Source organism: Pteropus vampyrus, unplaced genomic scaffold (assembly GCF_000151845.1).
Source record: "Pteropus vampyrus isolate Shadow unplaced genomic scaffold, Pvam_2.0 Scaffold391, whole genome shotgun sequence".
NCBI classification, from domain to species: domain Eukaryota; kingdom Metazoa; phylum Chordata; class Mammalia; order Chiroptera; family Pteropodidae; genus Pteropus; species Pteropus vampyrus.
In genome coordinates this window covers 687907-707255 of record NW_011889172.1, presented here as the reverse complement: position 1 = coordinate 707255, position 19349 = coordinate 687907, and the positions used below count along the sequence as shown (strand labels likewise).

The 19349-nt window shown below is 53.4% G+C and overlaps 1 protein-coding gene across 3 annotated transcripts; it reads left to right on the top strand.

The window, feature by feature from the left end:
- The first annotated feature begins 181 nt into the window (after nt 1–181).
- Nucleotides 182–18449, top strand: TYK2 (tyrosine kinase 2). 3 transcript variants are annotated; one of them, XM_023523394.1, is made up of 25 exons: nt 182–281; nt 1140–1326; nt 1648–1863; nt 4439–4562; nt 4689–4836; nt 5179–5342; nt 6960–7326; nt 7787–7990; nt 8079–8236; nt 10099–10207; nt 10307–10496; nt 10572–10675; nt 10772–10954; nt 11028–11115; nt 11803–11930; nt 12682–12817; nt 12901–13055; nt 13765–13915; nt 14324–14421; nt 14675–14867; nt 15194–15312; nt 15738–15886; nt 16101–16218; nt 17037–17147; nt 17236–18449. In XM_023523394.1, exons 3-25 carry the CDS (start codon nt 1668–1670, stop codon nt 17368–17370), a joined length of 3528 nt encoding a protein of 1175 aa, XP_023379162.1. In that variant the 5' UTR covers nt 182–281; nt 1140–1326; nt 1648–1667; the 3' UTR covers nt 17371–18449. The 3 variants fall into 3 exon arrangements, with proteins under 3 accessions (XP_023379162.1, XP_011378563.1, XP_011378564.1); XM_011380261.2 differs by having other exon boundaries at nt 15714–15886; XM_011380262.2 differs by having other exon boundaries at nt 229–351; nt 15714–15886.
- Nucleotides 18450–19349: the final 900 nt, after the last annotated feature.

Below are 19349 nucleotides of genomic sequence, written 5' to 3'. Positions count from 1 at the left end.
TCCGCATCTCCGTCCACCCCGCGTCAGCCAGTGGTGGACGCTACAGCGCCGGACCCAGCCAATCACGGTTGAGCAAGAAAAAAAGCTTGCCACCAGGGCCCAATAGGAGTGCCCCGTTGCAGCAAAGGACCAATGCCTACGTGCGATGGGGAAGGGAGACGGCCAATGAGTGTGCCCGTTTCAAGTGGCCTATGGGAGGCGGTGTCTCGGCGGCGATCCGGCGGCGGCTGCCTTGGGCGGCAGGGCGAAGTCCCGGGTTCGAGCCAGGGTACTTCGGAAAGGTGAGTGTGGAGGAAGGCACGGAAGGGGCGCCTTTCCCCCGCACCGAGGTCATCAGAAAGGATGTAGCTGGTGAGAGGCGCGGGACTGGCCGCGTTTGGCAGATGAATCGAAGCACTTGCTGCCTTGGGACTGGTCGATGCCCAGTGGGTGCATGTCACGGTTCCTATAACTGCCAGCAGGGTTAGGAGTTTTGGATGTGTGGGGGGTGCAGCCTTACCGGGTGCACACCTCATCCCGACCCCATCGTCAAAGCTGGGCCTAGTCCCAATGGGGACGAGGAAGGAGGAAATGGGCACCCTAAAAGCCCCATCCCCACGTCTTATTTTAAACGTTAATAGGTAATAATAGCGAACATTTATTAAGGACCAACTGCATGCCAGGCTCTGTGCCGAGCCTTTTCCCTGCCCCATGTCACTGAATCCTCGCCACAACCCTTTGAGGGAGAGACCTTTCTATGCCCATTTTCCAGATGAAACAGGAGTAGAGAGAGGAGCTGATTCCCAAGGATTCCAACATTATGCTATTACAACATTCTCCTCTTCCATCACTGTTTGTCTTAAATCAGTAACATGGCGGAATTGTTGACAACCCCTCCCTGGAGATACTGGAGTCCTCAGGAGGCCTGGGCCCGGGGCCTGGCTTTTGAAAAGTACCGTAGCTGGACTGGGTGGGGAGAGAACTGAACACAAAACCCCTCCTCTCCTAGGCCCAGGGTAGTCCAAAGGTTCTTGGGGTTGCCCAGGGCGGGTGGGTGTGAGAGGCGGGAGTCTTGGCCTGAAAGAGAAAAAAAGCAATCACGAGGATGAAACCAATAATAATGATTTTACTCTTGTTTTGTTGTATTTGTTATTTTTCAGGCCTGTTTCAAGGTCTATGCTGAATATATGCATATAAATATGCAGAACTGCATCGAAACGTCACGACCATCTTTTGATGGCAGCCCTCTCATCATCTCCATTCTCCAGATGGGGAAACTGAGGAGGCCCAGTGTGGCTAAGTGACTTGGCTGAGTTGACACAGACAGTGCCTAGATTCACACTCCAGGTCTGATTGACTACACCTGCCTGCCTGGTTATTTTGGGAATAATGGGTTCAAAGTAGATTTTTATATTGGCGCAAATTTGTACAATAAAGGGGTTGGGTGTTTTTGTTCATGACAGGTCTATAGGTGGGGACACATACCCTAACTCCATCAAACAGGTTTGGAAACTGAGGCTCAGGGAGAGGAATTGGGTGCCTGAGGTCGCACGGCAAGGGAAGTCCAGACTCTTCCCCTTGGGCCTCAGTCTGGATGGGCAGCATGTTAAGGTGTTAACAGGAACCCCCAGGCTAAGACCTGGGGACTGATGGGCATTCCCTTCCCAGCCAAACCAGCTGTCAAGAGCATGCCTTTGTACCACTGGGGGGCCACAGCCAGGGGCAGCAGGCCTGATGGGGACGGAACCCAGCTCACGGCCACCAGAGGAGGCCTGAAGGTATTCCTGCACTGGGCTGGCCCCGATGGTAGAGAGCCCTGGGTCACCTTCAGCGAAGCCACACTGACTGCAGAGGACGTCTGCATGCACATTGCACACAAAGTCGGTGAGTCCTGTGGTGGGGGTGGAGGTGCTGACAGCAGCTGGACCCCTGCCATCCGTTTTCCCATTTATTCAGCAGACATCGAGTGTGTACCTAATACGTGCCAGTCCCAAATCACTGGCTTTGTAGCACTTGTGTTCTAATAGGGAAATCAGCAAGAAATGCAATAAGTAAGAAAACCGTGTAGGAGGGCAGAGATAGATGATGGTGAAAAATTAAAAACTTGAGATAAGGGAGGGCGCCATGGAGATATCTGGGGAAAATGAGTACCAGGCAGTGGGAACAGCAAGTGCGAAGGCCTTGAGGTGGGAACTTACCAGCAATAGCTAGAGGCGAATGAGGGGAGACAAGAGTAGATGAGGATAAGGAGGTGATGGCGCAGGTCGTGCAGGGTCTTGTGGGCCTCAGGGAAGACTTTGGATTTTACTCCAAGTGAGGTGGGACTCTGAGCAAAGGAGGGACGTGACTGGACCAGGTGTTCACAGGTGCTCTCTGGCTGCTGTAGGGGGAACAGACTGGCGGATGAGGGTGGGATCAGGGAGACCAGGGCAGAGTTGATCTCTAGGTGGGGGATGATGGGGGAGAGGTCAGTCAGGTCGGATCTTATACTGCTTTAAACACTGGCGGGAGGAGTCAAGAGTTTAGACTACTTCTTGAGAGCGCTAAGGAACCAGGGAATGGCTGGGAGAGCCTACAGTGGATATACTCAAGAGTGTAATTGCTTCTGACAGAGGAGGAGAAGGTCTCTCCAAGGGAACTTTGCTTACATGCGCCTTCCTCTAGGATTTCCTCTCAAATTCCTTCCTCCACGGCTGGGTGGGAGCTTTCTGGTGGATTTCTACAACACCTTGTACTTTTCATTTGATGGCTGATTCTTAAAAGAACTCAAATAGATGTGCTCGGTGATGTGAAACATGTCTGGCAGAGCGAACAGTGCAGGTGGCCCAGAGAGCCTGATGTATTTAAGGAAGCAAACGACCTTAAGAGTGACTAGCATGTCAGTTTCAAGAATTTAGAAGGGGAACTAGGAATTGAAACCAGAGCATAACTGTCAGGATCCAGGTCATGGTTCCTCTGTGGGCTTTTTCAGGGAGCAATAGGGAGGCGTGGAAGGTTTAAGCCAAAGAATAAAACAGATTGGCTCTTTAGCAAGTTGTCTCGCAAGGAGGCATTCTTCTTCTGCAGGAGGCAGTACACTGGGGTGCAGCAACTTTGGAGAGCAATTTGGCATCATCTAACATGACTGAAATATACATTTCTTGCGGCCATACAGTTCTACTCCTACATATTCACCCTACAGACACTCAGCTCACATGTTCCAGGAGACGTAGAGAATGTTCAGAGCTGTCTCATTTATCTTAGTAGAAAATGGGAGATGATCTCAAAGTCCCTTTGCAAGAGAATACACAAAAAAATAGAAATATAGTTGAGCACTGGAGTACTATAAAGCCACAAAAATGGAATGCTACATGTATCGTCATGTGTGAAGCTTTAAAACCTATTGTGGCATGGAAAAGCAAATTGCAGATAGACACCTACAGTATAATACCACATTTCAAGTTTATAGTATTCAAGACTAGATTATAGAGGATATGAAAATGGTAAACTTTAGTTCAGGAGTGTGGGAGGTGGATGTAAGTGGGGGCTTCAATTGTACTTGCCAAGTTTCATTTCTTTATCTGGTGGCTGGTACTTAGGTGATTATAAATTATTCTGAAAGGACTATTTTAGATAAAAATTTTAAATGATGTGTATTTAAAAAGAGGTCTTGGGTGGCCAGTGTGGGGAATGACAGCAAGTCTGGAGGCTGGACTAGGCCTGGGCTTTGGATTTGAAGGAATTGAGTGGATCCCAGAGAGGCGAAGGATACACAAAGAGCAGGATTTGTACCAATTCGATGTGGAGAGGGTGGGAGGAGTTAAAGACAAAGGCCAAGTCCTGGCTTAAAGAACTGGGCAGAGGAGGGGCAGGTGTGGGGTCCTCGGATGAAACTTTTGGAACAAGCACGTCTAAGGGGGCTTGTAATGTCCAAGGTCTAAGGGGGCTTGTAATGTCCAAGGGGAGACCGCCAGGAGGTAGTTGTGTATTTCTTTGGGTCTGGAGTTCAGAGAGAGAGATTAGAATAGAGTTGTGTTAGTCTAGGGTAGGTTTTGCTGCGGTAACAAGCAACCCCCCCGGATTTGCCTGGGTAAGACAGTAAAAGTTTATCTAAAATCTAATGTAGGTCAGATGGTTCACCTCTGTCTTGCAGCTTTGCTACCTGGCGCAAGGGGTCTCCAACATCCCTGGGGCAGGGAAGATGGCAGGAGGGCTTATTTCCAGGCCTGGAAGTATGTGCATCCCTTCTGCTCACATCCCATTAGCCAGAAATCTGTTCAATGGCCTCATCCAAGCTGCAAGGGAAGCTGGGAAATGTAGTCTCCTGTGAAGCCACAGCATGATCAACATATTGCATTGTCCTCTGTCAGCAGGGGAGGAGGCCGAGGGAAGGCTAATGAAGGGAGACAGCAGGTCTGGGGGCCCACTGGGCAGATTAGAGCAGACACTGACTCCTGATTTTGTTTCCCTCCTGTTGCAGGCATCACTCCACCCTGCTTCAGTCTCTTTGCCCTCTTCGATGCCCAGGCCCAGGTCTGGCTGCCCCCAAACCACATTCTAGAGGTCTCCAGAGATACAAGCCTGACGCTGCACTTCCGCATGAGGTAGACAAAAGCCTATGGAAGGCTTGTCTCCTTTTTTTATTAGTCCCCTTCCTCCCCTGCACCCCACCTTTCTCAAGCTGGTCTGAATCCGTGCTCAGCCCCGCTGTGCCCCCTCCCTTCCTGCAGATTTTATTTCCGGAACTGGCATGGCACAAATCCTCAGGAGCCAGCTGTGTACCGCTGCAGGCCCCCAGGGGCCAAAGCTTCATCAGAACAGGCAGAGCAGGGCATGCGACTCCTGGACCCAGCCTCCTTTGAGTACCTCTTTGAGCAGGTGTGAGCAGGGCTAGGGAGGTACAATCATTTTGAGGGGGACTTAGGGACAGTTGAGGAGGCCCCACTTCCCTCCTCAATTATAGCTAATACATTTCAACTCGTGTCATCTGAAATCCTTTTTTCTGCCTGAACCAAAGGGTTTTGAGACTCTCAGAGCTGCACAGGAAAGAGTGCTGTGACCGATCAGTGATGAGGCATAGGGCTGGGCAGAGGAGGCGTGCTTGCTGTGTGTTTGGCTTTTCTAGAAAATGGGACGTCCCTCCACTCCCCAAAGTGGCCAGAAGCTGGCGAGTGAACAGGTTCTCAAGCCTCCCTTTCAGTTCGATTTCTCCATCCCTAGGGCAAGCATGAGTTTGTGAATGACGTAGCATCGCTGTGGGACCTGTCGAACGAGGAGGAGATCCACCACTTTAAGAATGAGAGCCTGGGCATGGCCTTTCTGCACCTCTGCCACCTCTCTGTCTGCCTTGGTGTTCCCCTAAAGAAGGTGGCCAGAAAGATCAGGTATCTGGGAATGGGGCAGAGACACTGTGAAGGCGGCTGGAAATACCCGGACATTGAAGGGCCAAGGCAGGCCTTGCATACTGCCATGCCTTCATTCATTCAGCAGACATTAATCAAGCACCTACTGTATGCTGGCACTAGTTCTGGGTGTTGAGGACAAACAGTGAAGAAGCCCTCCTGGTGCTCACATCTGGTGAAGGAGACAGGCAATAAAGAGAATAAGAGTAAATATATAATACTTTCGATGGCAACAAGTGCGATGGGGAAAAATTGAGCAGGAAAAGAGGAAGAAAGGGAGTGTCGGGGTAGTCAAGGGAATTCCTCACCGAGCAGGCGACATTCACATTCAAAGATTTGAAGGAAATGAAGAAGGGAGCCATGTCAGTATCTGGGAGAAGAGAATTTTATATAGATGAAACAGCCAGTGCAAAGGCCCTGAGGTTGGACTGTGCTTGATACGTGTTGGAGAAAATGTGGCTGGAGCAGGCTGAGGTTGGAGAGCTCCCTATAATTCAAGGGAAGAAAGGCACTAGCCACACTCACCTTCACTGCCTACTGCTGGGGCAACCAGGGCACACTGCCTGGAAGAGGCAGCAGGAGAGCTAGGTCTTTCAAGACCAGCAATTCTTAAAGCACATATTTTTCAGTCACCATCATGTTATTGCTCTGGATGACTAGGGCTGTGATAGAGATCTAGGAAGCCCAGAGGAGGCAGCCTATCCAGCCTGGAGATCAGAGAACACTTCCCAGGGGAGGTGACGTTTCTGCTGAGACCTGAAGATCGAGTTGGTTTTTTCCAGATGTGGACTGCATCAGCAATGCATTTTAGGCAGAGAGAACGGTATATACAAAGGCCCAGAGGCAAAAAGTGGCAAAAGCCTGTTCCCAGGGGAACTGAGTTTGGAATACGATTGCCCATGTGCAAGAGTCAGCAAGGCAGTAGTTGGGGGGCCTTTTTCCTACGGGCAGTGGGGGTTCCTGGAAGGCTTGGAAGTGGGGGCGTGAGGCAGCTAGAACCTCAGGCTTTCGGATCTCTCTGGTCAAGGGGTTGGGGAGAGAGCTTGGGACATGGAGACTAAGGCTTGGATACCTGTACTCTAGGGGAGCTATGCTAGTGGTTGTGTGCAAGGCAGCTGATGGGGGTCTGGGGGAAAGCATTTTTAAGGAGCAGAAGAACCCCCAAGAGTTGTGCCTTTTATTGATAATCATAAGAGTAATAGTAAAAACAATGACTTCTCTAATAAAAACAGCTGACACTGATATGGTCCTTACTATGTGCCAGTCAGTAGTCCTAATTCTGTCATCAGCCCTACAAGTGGGCGCTGTTTGAACCCATTTTACACATGAGCAGACAGAGCCCTTTAGAGCTTAAGGAAGTTGCCCAAGAGCTGGGATTTCAGCCCTGCAGTCCCCTCCTGAGTTCTGGGCCCTGGGCCCCGACACCACCCAGCCTCCCTATGCGGGCCCTTTATCGTGCTCTCTTTCCACCTCACAACAGCCTGCCCGTTTTATAGATGAGGCAGCAGAGGTTCAGAAAGGTTAAGCCATTCGCCCCATGTCACCCAGCCATGCCTATGACCCAGGCACGGGACCAGCCCCTCCTGCTTGTCCCCACAGCTTCAAAGACTGCATCCCACGCTCCTTCCGGCAACAGATCCAGCAACACAACGCGTTCACACAACTGCGCCTGTGGATCATCTTCCACAAGTTCCTGTGGGCCTTCCAGCCAGGCCACCTCTCCCAACAGGTCATCATGGTCAAGTACCTGGCCACACTCGAGCGGCTGGCGCCCCGCTTTGGCTCGGAGCGCGTGCCTGTGTGCCACCTAGAGCTGCTGGCCCAGGCCAAAGGGAAGCCATGCTACGTCGAGGATAGCAGTCAGGCCCCTCCGGACCCTGGGCCCGAGTCTGCTCCAGGACCCCCTACCCATGAGGTGCTGGTGACTGGCACTGGTGGCATCCGGTGGCGGCCAGCACAGGCAGAGGTGAGCATGGCACGTCTTCGAGGGGTCCAGGTAGGGCTGGGCAGGGGCTCCTGTTCAGTCTTGGCCTCGGTCTCTGAGGGGAGTAGTGGTAAGCCCTTTCTCGACATGGCTTTGGGTTGTGTGTCCTTCTGTCCCCTGGGGTCTGTTTCTTGGGGAGTGTCCTGTTTGCCTGCCCTCTGGGGACCTGATTTCTGGGGTCTGCACCTCTGGGAACCCCTTTGGTATCTGGGGGTCAGAGGGCTTGGATTCTCCTCTCTGCCTTCCCTGAGGTTCTGGCTTCTGGCATGTGTATGTCTTGGTGGTATGTTCCCTGTCCCACTTGTGACACCAGGACTTGAGGGGATGTGCTTGAGAAGATTGCCTGGTCCCTCCAGCTCCAGCCTCTCCTCAGAGGGAATGTGCAGGGACTAAACAGGTACATCTCTGCTCAAATCTACCCACCGCCATGCTGGATCTCCAGGGTCCCAGTGGTGGTGATGGTGGCAGGAGAAGGAATCCCCATGCCGGCTCATCTGGGAAGAAAATGAAGGCCCAAGAGTCAGTCACCCAACCTGTGGACAGGCTGCAGGAGGCGCCATGGACCTACTTCTGTGACTTCCAGGACATCACCCACGTAGTACTGAGAGAATGCCATGTCAGCATCCACTGTCAGGACAAGTGCCTGGTGAGGCCCAGGACTAGGGGCTGGGCTGGGGGTGGGGGTGCAGTGCCTCCAGCCTGCGACACCTGCCTGACATCCCCCTGACCTACAGAAGCTGACTCTGCCTTCCCGGGCCATGGCCCTGTCCTTGGTATCACTGGTGGATGGCTATTTCCGCCTGACGGCCGACTCAAACCACTACCTATGCCATGAAGTGGCTCCTCCACGGCTGGTGATGAGTATCCAGGATGGTGTCCACGGACCCCTGCTGTGAGTGCCCGGAAAGGCAGCTGGGTGGTGTGGGCCATGGTGGCAGCAGCTGCCAACTAGACCCAGAGCTCTGGGAACTGTGAGACGCAAACGAGGTGTGTGCACATGTTTCTATGCATTCATGTCTCAGTGTGCGCCTGTGTGTGCAGCTGTGTGTGCATGCATTTGCATGAGTGTGTATGTGCACACACGTGTGCAAGCATTTGTCTAGTGTGTACCTATAGGTGTGAACACGTGTGTTTGTGGGTGCATGCATTATATATGCAAGTATTCACTCATACTACCGTGTGCATCAGTTTGTATTTGTGTGTGCTTGTGTGAGTGCACGTGTGGAAGTGCACTCACATGTGCTTGCCTTGTGTACACGCACATGTGTGAGCATGCTATGAGTGTGCATGCATGTGTGTGCATGCATACAAGTGTGGCACACTGGGAGTTACAGAGAGAGAGAGGGCACCTGCAATGAGAGGGGTGGTGTGTCATGATGGGAGAGTCTGAGTTTGGGACTGTCACTGAGTGGATGTTTAACAGCCCATTTGGTGTGCAGCTGTGTCACTGCTTAGTGACTATGTATAAAATTATCAATGCATTTTTTTCACACGCAACGAGATGGGTGATTTTTGAGGGGCTGTGTTACACAAACACTGGTGGCCATTCAGAGAGCAGGGGTGTGTCTGTCACTGAGCTATTCTGTTTGGACTTGTAGGGCTGAGAATGTGTAGTATCAGAGCTTATGCAGTCATCAGATGCACGTGTGGCTGTCCTGCATGCTGCCAGGTCATGGTTTGTGACTGTCGGCGTCTGGCCATTGGCCTTGTGCCTGGGTGTCCCCTGTCCTATGTGTAACTCTGACATGGGTGCCTGGGAGTTTTTAAGAGATCTGACCCCTCTGAGTCTCATCTCTACACCAGAGGAGGATGAAGTGGCCATTTCACCTCATGAGACTATGGCTGTGCCTCGTCACAGCTAGGTGTGTGCAGGTCTGTGGGCCATGTCAGCGTGTTTTAGTCCGTTCATGCTGCTAGAACAGAATACAACAGACTGGGGCGGCTTAGAAACAGCAGACATTTATTTCTCACGGTTCTGAAGGCCAGAAGTCCAAGTTCAGGGTACCAGCAGATCTGGTGTCTGGTGAGGGCCCACTTCCTGGTTCAAGACAGTGGTCTTCTTGCTGTGTCCTCACATGTGAAAGGGGGCATGGGAGCTCATTGGAGTCCCTTTTATGGGGCATTAATCCTATACAAGAGGGCTCCGCCATTATGACTGAATCGCCTTTCAGAGGCCCCATCTCCTAATACCATCCCATTGCGGGTTAGGGCTTCAACATACGAACTTTAGAGGGACACGAACATTTAGTCTGTAGTAGCATATGAGCCACCATGTGTGTAGGTGCCTGGGCCTGTGTAGTTGTGTCACCTTGTAGTGGTTGTTTGTGCTTGTAACAGTTGTCACCTCTGGGTCTGGGATGTCGATGCTCCTGTGTCACCTTGTTATACTGGGTAAGTGGCTGTATCTGTGATCATTGTCCTTTGAGTGTACGACAGACAGTCCATGGTATGTCACTCTGTGAGTTGGCTGTGTCTGCGGCTGGGTGTATGCCATGGTATTTGACAGCTATTTCCTGTCTCTGTGTGTGTGTGCTGTGTCAGTGATGGTATCTGACAGTTGTAACGCACAAGTGTGTGCCTGTTCTTGTGCCTGTGTCTCCATGTGAGTTGTCTTGTGTGACAGTTATATTGGTGTGTGTCCCAAATTCAGTGTCATCACATAAGCGACAGCTGAGAATGTGCCCCTCTGTGCAGGTTTTGTGTGTCATTATTGCCAGGTGCTGCCCCCTGACGCTGCCCCCTTGTCCCCCACAGGGAGCCATTCGTGCTGGCCAAGCTGCGACCAGAGGATGGCCTCTATCTCATCCACTGGAGCACCAGCCACTTCAACCGCCTCATCCTTACGGTGGCCCAGAAAGACCAGGTGGGACAGGGGCAGGGGTCCTGGGCTGTGGCTGGGTACAGTCCCTGCCTGAGCCCCTGCTCATTGCCCTCACCCTGCCACCTGCCTCCCTGCCCCCAGGCACCTGGCGGACAGTGCTTGCGCCTGCGGAAGTTCCCCATTGAGCTGCATGCAGGGACCTTTACGCTGGAGAGCTGGGACAGGTCCTTCCCCAGTGTGCGTGAGCTTCGGGCTGCCCTGCAGGGCTACTTGCTGCGGGCCGGTGATGACTGCTTCTCCCTGCGCCACTGCTGCCTGCCACAGCCAGGAGGTAAAATGGGGTGCACGGTGGATAGGGCGGCAGCTCCCCCATGCCGGCCCTCAATGACTTTGCTCTCACCGCCAGAGATCTCCAACCTCATCATCAGGTGGGGGCCTGAGGCCAGCACCAAGCCTCTTGGCCTCAGCCAGCTCAGCTTCCACCGGGTCTGCCAGGATGACATCACCCAGGTGTGTGCCAGTGTGGAGGCCCTGAGGGCATGTGGGCTCTGGGGAGGGCAGCTACCAGCTGCTGTCATGGAGATGTTCCCTGTCATGTTTTCCTAGCTGTCCCACTTAGGCCAGGGCACAAGGACCAATGTGTATGAGGGCCTCCTGAGAGTGGGTGACAGAGGACCTGAGGAAGACAAGGCAGATGGTGGGGATTCCCCCACAGCAGGCAGGGGCCATGGGCAGGAGCTGCGAGTGGTGCTGAAGGTGCTGGACCCCAGCCACCATGGCATCGCCCTGGTAAGTGAGCATAGCCAGAGGGCAGGGGGATGGGGAGATGTGTGCGGCCACCTGATCTGGCCTGTCCCCACAGGCCTTCTACGAGACAGCCAGCCTCATGAGCCAGGTATCCCACATGCACCTGGCCTTCGTCCATGGCGTCTGCGTGCATGGCTCCAAGAGTGAGTGGGCCCCAGCACACCCCGACTCTCGACTATATCCTGTGTTCCATCCACCACCCAGATACCTCTACAGCCCAGCCCCTACCTGCCCTCTGACCCCATCGGACCTGTGACACCATGCAGACCCCAGCCTGGTTGGAAACCCCAATCCTCCCAGACTTCAGCCTCTGCCCCACCCCCACCTCTACCCCTACTCTGTGTGTATCTCAAAACTCTTTGCACAGAGCGACCCCAACCAGCACCCAGAACCTGAAGCCCATGTGTCCCTTTTTCCTGCTTCCCCCCCAGTGCCAGCTTACAACCCAACCCTGCATGCTTTCCAACTCTGAGCATCCCGGCCCTGTGGGATCCCAGCATCACTTATGCCCCAGCCTCCAGCTCCATACCTCTACTGTCTGCACCCACCCCCAGCTCCCCTGTCCTGTCCTCACCTTTGTCACTGGCCGTTGACTCTATGCCCCAGATCCACCCTGGACCGAAATGCCACCATTCGCCTCTGCCTTACCCTGCACCTACCTAAGCCTGTGCTCCATCCTGCATTTCTCCTCTCCCCAAAGTCACTCCTAAGCCCCCCACACGCCCCTGCCCAATAGCTTCCCTACACATAGCCCCAGCCCCCATGTCCTGCCCCCAGTGCCCTGAAGGGTGGAGGCAGGTGGGTGGCCCTGCAGTGGCTGGCCTTTACAGACATCATGGTGGCAGAGTACGTGGAACATGGACCCCTAGATGTGTGGCTGCGGCGGGAGAGGGGCTGCGTGCCTGTGGCCTGGAAGGTGGTGGTGGCCCAGCAGCTGGCCAGTGCCCTCAGTTACCTGGTGTGTAGCCTGTGGGTGGGGCCTGGGTTGGCGGGGAGGGCCAGGGTGGCCTCAGCACTGGGTATAGAGACCTCAGTACATCCTTCAGTCCACACACTGGCCCCAGGAGATCTTCCCATGAACTTCCTCTGCTCACACACCCATGTGGCTCCCATCTCTCCCAAGAGAACACCTAACCTCTCCGTTTGGTGTCTGAGGCCCTGTGGGGCCTGGCCTCAGCCGTCTGTCACTCTCTCTTGCCATTCATGCCCCTCCTAGTCCAGTCACTCCAGTTTTCAGAGCATCCTCCACGTGCCAGGCTCTGTCTTAGACCTTGAGGGTACACAAAGAACAAAACAGACATCTCCATCCTTGGGGAGCCAGTATTTTAGTTGGAAGGGATACATGAGAAATAATAATTAAGTACATTACGGAACATGTTAGAAAGTAGTAAGAACCATGGGAGAAAAGCAGGGGTGCAGTTAAGGAGTTGCTGAGGTTGGGGAAGAGAAGTTTTAAGTAGCTGGTTTGGGGAAGGAGCAGGCCTGACATGGGTTTGAGTATAACAGCGGGGTCCTCTGGCCTTTTGTCCCTGGCCAACAGCCTAGGCCACCAGCTCTAGGAGAACGAGAAGGACCCACTGGGCACCCAATGATGCCCAGTCACAATGACAATGTGATTGTCTCTTCCACATGGTCTGTCTCTGTGGGATGGTGTGGGGACAGGATCTGTGGGTCCCCAGTGGTCATGCTCCCTCTTCTTCCTACCCCAGGAAGACAAGAGCCTGGCGCATGGTAATGTGTGTGGCCGGAACATCCTGCTGGCACGTCCAGGGTTGGCGGAGGGCACCAGCCCATTCATCAAGCTGAGCGACCCCGGCGTGGGCCTGGGTGCCCTCTCCAGGGAAGGTGAGGACCGGGACAAGGCTGGGCAGGGGGACCAGCTTCCCCCACTCCTTTCACCCTCCATGACCTCTGGCCCTGGCCCCCAGAACGGGTAGAGCGGATCCCCTGGCTGCCCCCGGAGTGCCTGTCTGGTGGGGCCAACAGCCTCAGCACAGCAGCTGACAAGTGGGGTTTTGGCGCCACCCTCCTGGAGATCTGCTTCAACGGGGAGGCTCCCCTGCAAGGCCGCAGCCCCTCCGAGGTACATCCGGGGACCCTTGGGCCCTTCCCACAAAGAGGCCAGCACGTCCAAGGAGTCTAGAGGGCACATTCAGGGTCCAGAGCTGCCCCCTCTGGCCTGTGGCCTCACATACATTGCCTTATCCCTTTGAGGTTCCATCAGGTTATCTGGTAATTGGAAATAACTGTAGTTCCTACCTCATAAGGTCATTGTGGCACACAGCAAATAAGTGATGTGTTTCAGTTTTAAACACAGTGGCCAGGGCAGCAATGGGGCAGTCGCAGGCTGTAGTGGGGAAGGTGTCCCAGAGGCTACCCCTGACCCAGCCGAGGGGTCAAGCAAGGCTTCCCAAAGGAGTTTTTAATCTAAATGCAGAAACACTGCAATGGCTCAGGCCAGAGAAGGGCAGCCTAGGCACGCACAGCCTGTGCAGATGCATTCAGGAAGCTGCATCTGCTGAGCTTCCTGCAAGCAGAGGGGGTGGAAGCCAGGAAAGGAAGGGCCAAGTGTGAGATGCTCCACATAGCAGTCTGCTGGACTTGGGTTCCAGTCCTGGCTCTCTGGTGGCAGGCAAGTTGGCTTCTCTTTGCCAAGGCTCAGTTACTTTATCTGTAAAGTGGAGATGACAGAACAAGGACCTGGCCAGTCCAGCTCTGTTGCTGGGGGGGTTTGACTCTGCCTCTTGGGAGGGGGCGGGGTCACTGACTCCTTCAGGTTCCCTTCCCCACAGAAAGAGCACTTCTACCAGAAGCAGTACCAGCTGCCTGAACCCTCGTGCCTGGAGCTGGCCATGCTTACCAGCCAGTGCCTGACCTATGAGCCAGCCCAACGGCCGTCCTTCCGCACCATCCTGCGTGACCTCACTCGGCTGCAGCCTCAAAGTGAGCCTTACCCCTGTGCTAGGTCCTTGGGTCAGGCGGAGGGACCAAGATTCCTGCTGATGCAGGCACAGTGCACCCAAGGTGTCTACAGTGGTTCAAGGTGTGTGCCGGATTCTAATTCACTCCGTGGGGGAATGCCCCAAGTTCTTAATGTTTTGCCTGGGGATAGCCACACTTATTTGGATAATTTTTTGTTGTTTTCTCTTGGTGAAAATTTTGTGCCCCTGACCCAGTCTCAGAACTTCCCAGGTATCGATTTGATGCAGCCAACTCTGCACTTCGGACCAGTTTTGCAAAAAAAGTTTCTTTACTTCTGGGTAGATACTCGGGGAAGCCATCACCTACTTCCTGTGTGGGTCTGCTAGGTAAAGGGCCAGGGTCCAGCTTCATCCACTGTGGCTCTTCCAGATCTTGATGATGGCTTGGCTGTGAATCCAGACTGTCAGACGTCAGACCCCACTGTTTTCCACAAGCGCTATTTGAAAAAGATCCGGGATCTGGGCGAGGTGAGGGCGGGGCCAGGGGCGGGACCTAGCTGTTAGAATGCCCGCCTGGTGGGGTTCCAGTCTTAAGGAAAATCCTGCGGAAGGGTGGGGGGGGGGCGGGGCCTGGCCCAGAAGACCCTCAGCTTTAAGGGAGGCCTAGGACCCAAGGAGACCCAGCAACACCGAGTAGATGGGGTCTAGGATTTTCCACAGACCAGTCTGGAGGTGCCCGGGGAGTCGGGGGTGGGGCCGACCATTACGCGTTCTTGGCCAGGGTCACTTTGGCAAAGTCAGCCTGTACTGCTACGACCCGACCAATGACAGCACTGGCGAGATGGTGGCCGTGAAGGCCCTTAAGGCGGGCTCCGGCCCCCAGCTCAGCACCGGCTGGAGGCGGGAGATCGACATCCTGCGCACGCTCTCTCACGAGAACATCGTCAAATACAAGGGTTGCTGCGAGGACCAAGGTGGGCGGGGCCGGGGGGATCGCGAGCGGTGGCGGGGCGGGGCTAGAGCTTGGGGCGGGGCCTGGCCAATTAGACCCTCTCAATCCCAGGCTGGAGGACGCAGTTTGTGGGGCACCAAGGTGCAAGTGGTCGGGCTGCCTCCTTTCTATCTAGGGGGGCGTTCTGCTAGGGCCAAGGTGGGCGGGAGCCACTGCCAGCTCAGGGTGGGTCCATCCCACCCGAGGACTGGGCCTAGTGTGAGCGAGTCTTGGCCTTCCCCACCTTGGGGTGGGGGACAGCAGGGTTCAGGGTGGGCGATCCCTGGTCCCTGCCTCTGTCTCCGTCAGGCGAGAAATCAGTGCAGCTCGTCATGGAGTACGTGCCCCTGGGCAGCCTCCGAGACTACCTGCCCCGGCACAGCGTTGGCCTGGCCCAGCTGCTGCTGTTTGCTCAGCAGATCTGCGAGGTGGGGCTGTCCGCCCCTGCTCGCAGAACCTGCATCCTACTCTGGCCTGAGTGTCCCATCCGTTTGCTTGCCCGACCCCGCCCCTAGGCCGACTTTCCAACAGACTTGTCCATTCAGCGATCACTTGGCCACACCCGCGCCAGCCGGGCCCCCAGCTACTTAGTTTTCACTCTCAGAGACTCCCTTCCCTCGCTTGGCCACGCCCCGCAGCCCGGTCCCTCCCAATTTGCCCCGCTCCTGCTCAGAGTCCCTTGGGTGGCCCCAGCCCTTTTCCCTTTTGCTCCATTCTCCCCGTCAATTTGCTTGCTCTCGCGCCCCGTCTCGGCAAGCCTGGCCTGACTGCTCCCCAGCCATCCTGGTCACAGCTCCTCAGACCAGGCCCTGCCCGCCCCCCCACCCAGGGCATGGCCTACCTGCACACGCAGCACTACATCCACCGAGACCTGGCTGCGCGCAACGTGCTGCTGGACAACAATAGGCTGGTCAAGATTGGCGATTTTGGCCTAGCCAAAGCTGTGCCTGAAGGCCACGAGTACTACCGCGTGCGAGAGGATGGGGACAGTCCTGTGTTCTGGTGACTAGGAAGACCCAGACGATAGTGGTGGGCAGGGTCATTTGGAGCATACAGGGTTGGAGGAGGTGGACGCTGGGGCCTCAGGTGACAGGGCTTGGTTCTAGTGAAACTGCCCCCTCCAAGGGCGGGGCCCTAAAGGGTTAGAGGGTTCCCTAGCCCCAGATAAGGACTTCAGCCTGTTCTGGCCCAAGGCCTGACTGCCCCCTCCCCTCAGGTATGCCCCAGAGTGCCTGAAGGAGTGTAAGTTCTACTATGCATCTGACGTCTGGTCCTTTGGGGTCACCATGTATGAACTGCTGACCTACTGTGACTCCAGCCAAAGCCCCCCTTCGGTGAGAGCCAAGCCTCTACCCCCACCCCATACTGGAGGAGTTAGAAAGGCATGCATTCAATTCCCAGCTTAGCAAGTGCTTAATCCACCTGAACCTCACAGTCTCTGTAAAATGGGCCACTGAAAATTCCAGGGGCTTTGTGGCAGAAACTCCACTCAAATAGGAACAGCTTATTCCGCTATTTGCAAACTCCAGCATATAGTTGGTACACGGCTTGATCTAGACTCTCAGGAGTCATCGTGAATCCTATTTTCTCCGTCCCTCAGCTCTGCTGTATTCTATGGTAGCATCTCTCAGGCAGACCATCTCTCTGTTGCTGCAACAGTGCCCCTCCTCCCAGCCCTCCAGGAACCCATTCTCCCCAGCTGAAGGGAACAAGTGTCCTCTTTCCAGGTGAATTCTCAAGGCCCTAATGGTCCCAGCTTGGCTCGTGTCCTCCAGGGAGCCAACCACTGTGCAGCCACGAGCCACACTATTGGCTGGGCCAAGGCTTTATTCCCAAAGCCAAGCAGAGCACCTTTGTAGGAGGAAAAAAAAAATCTGGGGCAAGCGAAACAAGTTGCTGAGAGGCTTAATAACAGCAAACACCTGATTCAGACTTTGTGCATGTTTCTTTCACAATCACCCCAAGTGTTAGAAGTTATTACTTCATTTCACAGATGAGAAAACAGGGCTAAAGAGATGAAGTCTTAAGCCCAAAGTTAGGCAACTGAGAAGTGATAGAGGTGGGACTAGAGCCCCTGCAGTCCCGCTTCAGGCTCCTGACTTCCACCTAGACAACGCTGACTCTTGAAGAGCTTGTCTTGTGTCTTCTCTAGAAATTTATCGAGCTTATAGGCTTCACCCAGGGGCAGATGACAGTACTGAGGCTCACAGAGCTGCTGGAGCGAGGAGAGAGGCTGCCGCGGCCAGAGAAATGTCCCTGTGAGGTGAGACACTCCCCCACTCCTTTCTCCTGCTCCCACCACTGGACTGTGGACAGAACAGCGACCGCAGCTCCACATTTTCCTCCCGCAGATCTATCTCCTCATGAAGAAGTGCTGGAAGGCAGAGGCCTCATTCCGCCCAACCTTCCAGAACCTCATACCCATCCTGAAAACAGCCCACGAGAAATATCAGGGCCAGGCCCCCTCGGTGTTCAGTGTCTGCTAAAGCTCGCCAGTGGCTCTGCCTTGGGGCATGGGAGCAGGCAGTTCCCACAGAGAGGGCCTCCCACTCCCTCTCCAGCAGGGGGAAGTTGGCCTCACCCACTCCCTGTGCCTTAACCTGTCTTGGGATGCCACCTCTGCGACCTGATTTTCCTTGTCTTCATCCATCTGGTCTGCTATAACAATACCACAGAGGATGGTTTGTAAACAACAGTCATTTATTTCTCACAGTTCTGGAGGCTGGAAAGTCCAAGATCAAGGTGTCGGCATGGTCGCATTTGGGTGAAGGCCCTCTTCCTCATTCATAGCCTGTGCTTTCTCGCTGTGTCCTCAAGGTGATGAGGGATCTTTCTGGAGCCTCTTTTTTGAGGGCACTTATCCCATTCATGAGAGACCTAGCACCTCCCAAAGGCCCACCTCCTAATACCATCACATCTGGCATTTGGATTTCAATATAGGAATTTTGAGGGGACAAACATTCAAACCATAGCCTCTTCCATGGTCATGAGCCTGACACAGGCCCTTGAGGGACTCAGGACAAGCAGGGAGCTAATTAGGCCCTTGAATACAATCTTTATGCCTTCCCTCAGCTCCTGCCCATAGAACCCACCATCTCTCCACTAAGCTGGTAATAAACTCCCATTTCCTCTGCTGGAGTCTGTGGTCCTCGAGCCCTTCAGCAAGTGTCTGCTGTCCTCGTGTCTGCAGCTAGAGCAAGACACTCACTGCAGAAGAAGCCAGGTTCAACTATTCAACCTTTGCTCACCTCTAAATCACTAGCTAGCAGTTAGATCAGTGCCAGGAACACACAAGATGCTCAGTAACAACTTAAATATACCAACAAAAGATTTGGGGGAAGGTGCACGCCATGTAGCTAAGACTTGACCAGTTTCACCCTTTCCTCCATGTGCAACCTCGAGCAAGTGACTTTCCCTCTCCGTGCCTCATTTCTCAACTATGAGCTGGGGACGGTCATACTTGCTACCTCAGAGGACTAACATAAAGAGCTGTGAGGTTGAGTATGTCAAATGCTTAGCAGAGAGACTTGCAAAAAAGTGCTTAATAAACATTTGATCTTGTTAATCTGGTGTTTGCCAAAGTGTTTCTACTTAATAGGTGTACCTGAGATGGGTTACGTGTCAGCTGCATTGTGAAAGGCAGTTAATTTGCTTTCCCGCAGGACATCTCAAGACCTTGTGCATTGAAGCTCTTCTGAACAGACAAGTCCACACTATCTAGTGGCATTTGCTTTTTGTAACAGTTTTCAAAATTAAATATTCTTTATAGTTATAAATCTTTTTTTGATAGGTAATATCGATATAGGCAGGGAAATGTTTTCCTCCTCTATCCATCAACCACCACTGTCACCTCCCTGGAAGCAACTAATGTCATCTGGTTTCCTGTTTTTGCTTCCAGAGACATTTTAACCAGATACAAGGAAATCTGCACACATATTACGCTTTCTCATCTTTTGCAAGAATAGTAGCACGTGCAACTAACTATATGGAGCTATAGTCTGTATCCTTGCTATTTTTTTTTTTTCCACATTATAGGTCTTGGAGATGGTCCCTTATATCTGGGCAGACAACATTTCCTTGTTCTATTTGCTGGTTATGTTATAGTCCATCATTGAGATGTTACCAGCATTTGTTCCCTGCTGGAGTTAACGTCATTTCTAATCCTTTGCCGTGCCCAAGATGCTACTGCAGTGAGTAACCGTGTGTGCACATCGTTTCACCCATGTTCAAGGGGCTCTGTAGGACAGATGCCCAGCTGCTTGCAGGATCTAGCCTGGCAATTGAGAAAGACGTTGCCATGAGGATATGTTTTGGTATTCGAAAGGGCATATCTCTGCTCTTTTTTAAAAAAAATTATCTTGGCTTATTCTTGCACAGTTCCTTTAAAAAATTTTTTTATTATGAACAATTTAAAGCATATGCAAAAAAAGGGAGACTAACGTGATGAACTTTTACTTAACCAACA